The sequence below is a fragment of the Pangasianodon hypophthalmus genome, chromosome 26 (genome assembly GCF_027358585.1).
Source record: "Pangasianodon hypophthalmus isolate fPanHyp1 chromosome 26, fPanHyp1.pri, whole genome shotgun sequence".
Lineage (NCBI taxonomy): Eukaryota > Metazoa > Chordata > Actinopteri > Siluriformes > Pangasiidae > Pangasianodon > Pangasianodon hypophthalmus.
Genome location: NC_069735.1, coordinates 8,880,350 through 8,890,553, shown reverse-complemented (window position 1 = coordinate 8,890,553; position 10,204 = coordinate 8,880,350). Strand labels below are relative to the sequence as shown.

The following is a 10,204-nucleotide window of genomic DNA, read 5'->3' as shown; positions in this document are numbered from 1 at the left end:
GAATTTAATGTGGAAATTGCTGGAGGGTCTGCTACTAAGCATGTTATTATACAGTCATACTTTGGTTGTAATCGTTATCTGACATGAAATTATAATCAGCACTGAATGCGGCATTTAAATAGGACTACAATGTATCATAAATCACTTTATCCACTGTGCTGTTTTATTCCACTCATCCTTTTAGTGAAAAGACATGGCTATTCCTGGCTCTTCTGAAATAACAGGCATGAATATCAATGCTGTTCCTCTCAGGATCCCTCGTCCATTTCACAACATTTTTGGCAGCTATTTCCCTGCTGAGAATCTGAATGGGGGAGAAAACAAACCGGCCCCGCATGGCTGGCTCTCTTTTTTGAGACAGAGCCATGTAGTCAGTCTCTAGCTCACAATGTAGAAACAGCAGTATGTCCCTGGCACCTTCTCGCTCTAAGAATGGGCATATACAAACGTTTTGTGTGTGAATGCATGCACATATCTTTCATTTCTCTCCATCTCAAAGGGAAAACTTGTAGTTCTGAGGTATCTGAGTCAGTGGGGAATCTGTAGCTGTAACTTCACTGGGGAGTTAAAGCACAGCAAGATCCACTTTTCATTTTGTATGAAGGAACAAACTATTTCATTTGTGGCCTGATATTGTTGCGTTACATTTTTAAAGGTGAGTGAATGAGTGAAAGAGTGAACAGGATCTAACTGAAGCAGGCATGTGTAAGGAATCAAATTCATAGTGTAATAAATCCAAACACGTGAAAATACCATCACACTGAGTTGTGTCACAGTAGGGCCTCCAGAATTCATTAAATCGAGATTGACATGCGCAATCGCCAACATTTGAACTTTCGCTTGGTATTTCGGCACTAAATTTGCCTTGGCCCCAGCTTTTATGAACTGACTGAGTGGTTCCATCCAAGCCTGAAAACGAATTGGAAGAGACTCCATGTGAAAAGGTCCATTATTGCCTGTGTAAATTGTGCGGCCCGTTGCAGCATGACCTTCGCGGGTGAAAAAAAATCCTTTTTCAAACTGTGTAGCGATATCTAACAAGAAAAGCAAAAGGCTTCCATGCTGCTTCACATGGGTGTGTGTGTGTGTGTGTGTGTGTGTGTGTTGGTGTGCAGGTTAACAGAGGAATGTTATGAAACCAAATACATCAGCAGAGATACCTCTTATATGAAACACTGAATATATGTTTACATAGACTCAAATTATTCTTCCTGGGGTTTGCTGTAACATCGTTTCAGGGTGAATCTATAGGTTATGCCTTGATAACTCGTTCGTTGAGCCCTATCTCATATTGGGGTGATCAGATGGAATTTTTGCTCTCTCAAAACACTTGAACCAACATAACAGTGAAGGTCAGAGACCACTCCTTCAGGATTGCGAGATATTTCATTACATACTTGACTGGTATATGTTTTCTTGATCAAATGTGACTTGACCTGGCAGCTAGTACACACTCACTGTGGCCATACTTTAGCAAATAAACAGACTTCTAAGCCATAGTCATCATACTTTCAACTGGAAAACATCCTTAATTAAATTAAGATATATAACATTTAAATGTTTTTTTTTCGCTTTGTAATTTGATATAGTCTGTTGATAAGAATACTTTAAATAATTAACTGTCTGGATTGGGCAAGTGTTTTAGCAAAGATGCTAAGCAGGTGTAGCTGAGGTAATGGGGGAGGGGCTTGTTTACACCATGACAGAGGCTAGCATGTCTGTGAGTTTTAGACAATATTAGACAATCTTATGTGTTTAAATCTCATTTAAATCTCCTGCTTAGTAGATTAGTAGATAACGTGTAATTAAGTATTCTTGTATTTTAATTTCTTTTTAGTTTAAAAATATTATTTATATTCTTAATTTACAAAAACACCACCTCAGGTGTTGGATTCAAACTTTAAACTCTTTATTCAACTGTCCACTTAAGTTTGGTGCATTTATCTATTACACTTTTTATCACATTTTCACAAACTAATAAAATAATGAATTATTTCAGACTATATATTTGCCTTAAAAATGGATTACAATCATACGTTCTTTTATTTGTCCACTTATAAAAATACCTAATCTGAAAGTGTGTGGACAGCCTTTAAAACTGGACGTGTTAATTCACTAATTTCTTTTATTAGTGTTCGTCGATATTAAAAGATTTATATTTAACAACCACAAATATTTTGTTACCATTCAGTGTCTTACTTTTCCAAGGCCAAGAAGATAAAGTAGTCTTCTGCAAATTGCACAATAATCTGTTTTGCGTTAAATTACTATTCAGTTTCCTGGAACTAGAAATTACAGGTCAGGTTATTTTTAACATGAAGTTAATTAAACTAGAGCAGAAATAATTGTTAATATTTAGGAACAAGAAATAAGACTTTAGGTTTTATTTGACTTTAAGTGAATTATGCTAGCTCAGAAATGTTGGTTAATATTTCAAAGCTAGAAATAATAGGTTAGATTATTTTAAACTTTAGGTTAATTAGACTATATCAGAAACATTTGTTAAAATTTCAGAACTAGAAATAAAACCTTGGGTTATTTTTAACTCACAGTTAATTAGACTAGATCAGAAATGTTGATTAATATTTCAGTACTAGAAATAACAGATTAGATTCCTTTTAACTAGGTTAATTATACTAGATATAATAATATAAGAAATAATTGTTAATAAGTTAGAAGTAAGAAGTTAGAAATAAAAAGTCGAATTGCTTTTAAATTATTAAACTTATACACTTTGAATATATTAAACTTAATTAAACTAATGTGACTTTTCTATGTATGTTTCTGTAATAACTGGGCCTGGGTTTGACTAGAGCTTTATCAAACTCTAAATAACAGGTTAGGTTACATTTAAAGTAACACATCTTTTACAATAACTTAATTATGTATAGAGAGAGACCAGAGAGAGACCACAAAAAAAAAAAAAAAAAATATATATATATATATATATATATATATATATATATATATATATATATATATTTTTTTTTTTTTTTTTTTTTTTTTTTGGTACTCTACTGGATAAAGAGAAGAGCAGAGAAACGGTTAATGTTCTCTCTGTACTCTGCTGGCCTCGGAGCTATGTGCTGTACTGGACTATGGCATATTTGGAGGACAATTGGTTAAGTGGAGTTAACTGTTGCCTTTTTCTCCCTGAGGTAGCTTCGCTTTTGATCCTGCCCTGCCTGGCGCCTTCCAAAACGCAACTCGTCTGGCTTATTAAATGCCTAGAGAGAGAGAGAGAGAGAGAGAGAGAGAGAGAGGAATGCCTGTTGGCTTCTTAGCTCAAGCTTTTGTAACCTTAAAAGCCCATGACAAGCTTTAAATTGCGGAAATGCGCTGTGAACAGCCTTATCCAATCAATTTCTGTCTTTAGCGGCGCATCAGTCAGGACCAGTCTGAGAATAAATACCGCATTCCCACATGCGTTTACTCTTACCGAATGCCTTACTATACCACTACCATCATATTTTCCCTTCCATAACTATTTTAATATTTCATTTTTTTATTAATTTGTATATTTTTCCACACGCTCCAGGCTTTCCTGACTTTTGATGATCTGATATTTAAAAAGTTTCGGCTAAGTCAGTTCTTTTGTGCCGTCTCAGTGACTATTCAACAGTTGGATATGGATAGGCCTCTCTTTTTCTAAAGGTTCCCCACTGTTTAATTGGGCTAAAATTGGTCCGCTTGTGTTCCAAAGAGTCGGGAGCCCTCAGGCCATCAATACATCATCTCAGCACGACGCCTGTGATTAACTGCTCGTTTTTCTCAATATCCTCTTGATGTCTTTCAGCGGAGCGTCTCGACCAATCAGAGGGAGGCTCGCGCGCGTCACGTGGTCATGCCGACGCACTGATTGGCAGATGCGGGGGGCGGGAGGGGCGGAACGGCAGCCTGCTTATAATAAGCGAAGCTGTCGCGGGAGAAGAAGACTGTCAAAAAAAAAAAAAAAAGGAAGAAGTTAGCGAGTGAGTGAGTGAGTGAGTGAGAGCGCCGTGTAGGAGTGTAGGAACATAGTCCACATGCTGAAGCATCGCGACGCGACGCCCTAGGAGCCCGACATGACTTCTCCTAAGGGAACTGTTCAGTTTGAAGCCTCGCCTCGCGATAAGACGGACTCAGAGGGCGAGGAGAGCAGAGCGAAGGACGCGGCGAGCAGCGCGGAGCAGAAGAGCAGAGCGAGCCGCCACCCCTTCAGCGTCGAGTCGCTCATCTCCAAGAAGAGCACCTGCAGGAGCACCTATTCTCCTCCTGCACCTTTCCCAGAGCATCTGAGCCAGTACTCTCAGAGGACTTACTTCCCACAGAAAAGTCAGGCTGCAGCGGAAACTTTCCCGCATGTGGCGGACTGCCTGAACGACGAGAGCGAAGACTCGAGTGACAAGGAACAGAGCACTTGGCTGAAGAGCCCGACTTTCTCATCCCCGCAGAGTAAGAGGACATGGCAGCTTCTGCCTCCTCAGCTTACTGTGAATGCTCTTACTGAGCCTGCAAAGGAAATGGCTGCTGCTCAATAGGCCAATGCATCCCAGTTTTATTTATAGCTATGATTGCTGAAAGTTGCCTGGTTATGACACAAATGATAAACACAACAGACAAACAGTAACAATTTCATAACCATATTACAAACAGAGTTGCTATAGTAACCAGGCTGCTATAATAATAGTTATTATAATTATTACTATTGCTGTTGTTGTTGTTGTTGTTGTTATTATTATTATTATTATTATTATAAATAATACTGTATTCTCGGTACTGAAATAACTCTTAACTCCTGACTATCACTCTAAAAACAAAAGAATGAGAAATGTTTTTATGTAAAAGTGCATCCATGAGGCTTTTTGCAAACCTGAGTGGTTTAATATCCATAAGACACCCTGAATTTTGCTCATTATTTCACTATTATTAGCCTGATGTGTACTGTAGACTGAGCTGTTGCATGGCATGAGAGCTTCATAACGCATCCACGCATCCACGCATTTGCAAACTGACCCCCGGCCGTGCCGTCTTTTCCCTCCTGCTTTGTCTGTGTAGGAGCTGCAAGTCCTCCGTCGACGTGCCACCTGCGCAAGCACAAGACCAACCGCAAGCCGCGCACCCCGTTCACCACGGCGCAGCTGCTGGCGCTGGAGCGGAAGTTCCGTCAGAAGCAGTACCTGTCGATCGCCGAGCGCGCCGAGTTCTCCAGCTCCCTGAGCCTGACCGAGACGCAGGTGAAGATCTGGTTCCAGAACAGACGCGCCAAGGCCAAGCGGCTGCACGAAGCCGAGCTGGAGAAACTGAAGCTGGCTGCTAAACCCGCACTGCCCGCCGCCCTGGCCTTGCCCTTCTCTCTCGCCGCGCACGCGCCTCCGGCTGTGTACGGCGCCGCCGCGTCCGCGCTCCCGCGCCCGAGCCTCGCCGTGCCCGCGCTCTTCGGCTCGCCTTATGGAATGTATTACTTATCCTAATAACAACCCAAACAAGAACTGCGCGCGCTCCATCGCGCCTGTGCGTTTCCAACACTCTTCATAATGTGCAGTTGCAATAACTTTTGACAAAACAAATGACTCCAATACCTCTTATTGCTGCCTCCAGTGTTTTTTTGGAGCTATGGAGATGTTCTTCTTCTTCTTTTTTTTTTTTTAATTTTGTTTTTAAAGCCATCTCCTCGATGACTGACTTGTAGCCTTAAAAAAAAACCATAAGAATGCCAGATATGTCTGACAAAATGCAGTGATAAGTGTATGTGTGATGTATATATTCATGCTCTTGTGGAGCAGGTTCGTCTGGATTGATTCATACATTGCGATGTTTTAAAAGGATTTAAAAAAAAAAGAAAAAAGAAAAAAAAAAGAAATCTCTGGGGGTTTGTCCGTCATGTGACGAGAAGTACTTACTGGCCTAATCTTTAAAAAGTGCCTTGAATGACCAAATATTTATTAGTCAATAAAGAGTATTCTTTTTAACGTTTAACTTCTTCTCTTTTATTTTTTTATTTTTAATTCTATTTTATTTTTTTTTATTATTATGATAATATATATATATATATATTTTAAATATATATATATATATATATATATATATATATATATATATATATATATATATATATTATATAATAATATATAATATATATGTATTTTGCTGTGGGTTTTTTAAGGTGGAATTTGTCCAATAAATAAACAAATAAATAAATAAACAGACAGATAGATAGATAGATAGATAGATAGATAGATAGATAGATAATGCCAGAAAAATACATGGATAATGTAACCTGTGCGGTTTTAGGTGTTTATTAGTCATTTCGTGTTTATTAGAAATGATTCCTTTATAGGCTATACAACAACTGAATTCCTAAAATACGAACCTCTTCGTTTTGTGACAATTGTTTGCCCTCATTTTTCCATGAAGCTGGGTTTTTTACATGCTCACATTGTCCTGTAACTGGATTTCACTGCGCGTAAAATGCGAGAAGGAGCGCAAGCAAATGCGCACTGCAGGGACTCAAAGCAGCAGGTGAATCCTGAGCTGCTCTCTGCTCTGCTTATCCATGCAGATACATTTCTAACAATACAACAACCTCCTGAATAATACATTAATCATTTCCCAGATGTCCAGGCAGGAATAGTTTGCTTTCTTGTAGGAAGTGTGTTGCGCTCGCGGATGTGTGTGTGCGTGTGTGTGTGCGTGTGTGTGTGTGTAGAAGTCTGTGAGTCGTTTAAACACCCGTGATGAGGCAGGAATGAAGCCTCCAGCTTTGTGTTTGTGAGCAGGTTTACACTACAGTGTTTGTAAACGCATCACGCGTCACGTGCGCATTATGTGCTGCAAGCTGTTTAACGCGCGCGCTGGAAATGAACCTGCTGCATAACCATCTCTCACTGCATCTGTCAGTAAAGCTGCAAATGCTGGTCCTGAGTGGGATTTCGTAAACACTGCGCTTAAGAAGCATTGAGGCAAACATGTCTCTGAGGAAAGTTCCAAAATCTCAGATAATTAGTTTGAAATGAACAAAATAACTATCTAGGTTAAATGAGATTTAGCTACCATTAGCTACATTTTGTTGGTAAATAGGCTAAAGAATAAAAATAGATAATGTCATCTGGTTAAAGAAGAAGAAGAAGAAGAAGAACCCGAGCAGCACTTTTTTTTAATGGGACTAGAAATAAAGTGAATGAACGGATCTTCTTTATTTATTATTTATGATTTATAAATAGATAATACTACTAATAATAATGAATACTTTTTAACTTTGGGTTTTTATTTGATTTTTTTTTTTTAAAGGAAAATCATAAACATAGACATCATATTTAGGTTTATGGGAAGATACATGTCTTATTGTTCAACGTCCGATTATTAAAAAACAAAGAATATAAATTATATATATATATATTCTTTGTTTTTTAATAATAGGATGTTGAACAATAAGACATGTATCTTATATATATATATATATATATATATATATATATATATATATATATATATAATATTATAATGTGTATTACACTGTTATAGAGCAGCTACGCGCATTAAATAGCACAATCCCTCCTTCAGTTCTTCCTTAACTTACTTTCAGTATTTATTCTTTACAATACTGTATGGAATAATGTAAAAATATATCTATTTCTTGTACTGATATCACTGATTTTAGATATATTGTTGCCAATTAAAATTCTAACTAAATCATAATTTTACCCAGCAGTTATTTAGCAGGAATAATTTTACTTGAACAGTCCTGACTGACTAAATAAGCAGCTGAGAAGCCTAGTTAAGAAATGTTTACTGTAACTAATTTACTGCTTCACTACTCGGTACAGTAACTAATTTAGAAAGTCAAAACATTATGCATATGGGGTCTGGGTTTCAACTGCTTTGCATTACTGAGCTGTTCAGTACATGAACTTAAAAGCAAAGACATCATGTAATGCATGGCTGGACACAGGCCTGGAGTTTACTGTGAAATAAAGAGGGATCTTGTAAAATGACTGCACTGAGTTAGTGTACAATTTCATATAATGCTTTGTTAGGTTGTAGATCTGTATCTTCACAATTTAAAAAGCATAGACAACATTCATTTAATTTCATGCTCAAATTACACTAATTATTTCATGTCAAAATAGTGAATATTACAAACAAATAAAATAAGATGAAACTGAACGTTGTAATACACAACATCAGTTGATTTCAACGTCAAGGTCAAAGTGGTTACTGAAGAAGAATAAATAAAGTTTTTTCTTTTTTTGAGCTCTAAATCTCCAAATCTTCCATCATGTAATGCTGAAAATAATGATCCCTGCAGTAGGCTAGTTAAAGTGGCCTAGTGCATTTAAACAGCAAGACCATCATTAATTAATAAGTCAGGAAATACGTTTGACAAAAAATGATATGGTTTTGTCTGATTCATTTGTGGGTGCTACCATAATAAAAAATTAATTCAAAAATAAGATGAGGTTATAACTCAGTAATGAAATTAAAACCAATTTAAAAAGAGACTACTACACTGGGTTTTTCTGTTTACTTAACGGGGCATTAATGAGGTTTGTACTAAGTTGCCTGACTTCTTGTGTTCATCCTGGAGTGTCTTTATTCAATTCAATTCAGTTTTATTTGTATAGTGCTTTTAACAGTGAACATTGTCTCAAAGCTGCTTTACAGAACATAAGAAACAAGAAAACATGCAAACAGTCCTAGACGTTAGACAGAATTATCCCTAGTGAGCAAGCCTGAGGCGACTGAGGCGACTGTGGCAAGGAAAAACTCCTTTAGATGATATGAGGCAGAAACCTTGAGAGGAACCAGACTCAAAAGGGAACCCATCCTCATTTGGGTGACACTGGAGTGTGTGATATGAACAATGTCCTTTAGTGTATAACATTGTGCAAATGACTCAGGCTGTGTCCCAAACCGCATACTACCATAGCTACTAAATAGGGTGGCAAAACAGTACGCCTTCTACGGTAGCCATATTTACATTTATTCATTAATAAAAAATGTTAAGTGTTGCAAGCATGGAGATGTTAAATGAGAATACAAGCCCTGTAAGGCAGGTTTCCACCAAATGACTACAACAAAAAGTGCAGGATAGATTTAAGCGTAAAAGAAATGAGCTGAAGGGGGTAAAGAGGTAAATAGTAGAACCACTATGGTGCACTTGTTTCTGATCAGAACCCTTAGAACCCTGTCTTGCACTACTCTCACACACTATTTAGTAGAGCAGTGTGCTGTTTGGGACAGAGCTACTTAAGATGCATTTCGCCCCCTAGTGCCTCTGTAGTGTAACTTGCTGGAATATCCCTTAAATGTATTTCAACCAGTTGTTAAATTTGATAAAGGTGACAGGTAAATTATGAAATCTGTCTGAGTTCCTCAAGTGTTCTTTGGGATGTTTAAGGGTTCTTAGACTATTCATTTCAGGGGTTGAATTCATACTTAACTACTATTTTGGTGTATTAATATTTTTTGCTTGAGTGTTACTGAAATTGACTACATGTACTCATGTACTTTCCAAGAAAAAACTTACTTTCACTCCTTACAGTTTTATTTAGACCTTCAAAGTACTTACAAATCTCAAAGGTCTGTTCTTCTCTCATCCAGTCAATGACTGTACACTATGCTGTATCAATAGAATAGACTCCCACATAGTTTATTTCTATTTCAGTTTAAAGAATCCAGTGAAGTTCAGACATATAGAAAAAAAGAAACCTATCAAGGACTGTACCAAATCCTCATCTACTGTGACCTTTTCATGCTTCACATGTTACTCAGCTGTAGTTGCTGTAGTTAGCACTATAGCTATGAGTGTATGTTTGAATATGGATAAGTCACCAGACTGCAGTGTTGAAATTAAGGATGAGTGCTCTGGCCCTACCTCATTAAAATGTTTTAATATGCTACAGTAAGCAAATGCTCAGCTGCGTAGAAGGCGTGAACTCCATCTAATGTGAAAAAGTTTTTCTAATTGGCCAATAACTGGCTATATTTAACGATATTGTTATAAACTAGCTATATAGTTAATGTTTTCTTTACTAATGCCAGGTTGGACTAGCACAGGTCGGATTAACACAGGTTGGACAAGCACAGGTAGAACTAATACAGGTTTGACTAGCACAGGTTGGATTAACACAAGTTGGACTAGCACAGGTTGGATTAGCACAGGTTGGACTAGCACAAGTTGGACTAGCACAGGTTGGATTATCACAGGTTGGACTAGCACAGG

At 37.5% G+C, this 10,204-nt stretch overlaps 1 protein-coding gene across 1 annotated transcript; it reads left to right on the top strand.

Annotated features, from left to right (window-relative positions):
* Positions 1–3,943: 3,943 nt before the first annotated feature.
* On the top strand, positions 3,944–5,878 carry msx1b (muscle segment homeobox 1b). Its single transcript, XM_026932095.3, has 2 exons — positions 3,944–4,434; positions 5,038–5,878. The coding sequence occupies exons 1-2, from the start codon at positions 4,065–4,067 to the stop codon at positions 5,451–5,453; spliced, it is 786 nt and encodes a 261-aa protein (XP_026787896.1). The 5' UTR covers positions 3,944–4,064; the 3' UTR covers positions 5,454–5,878.
* The last annotated feature ends 4,326 nt before the right edge of the window (positions 5,879–10,204 follow it).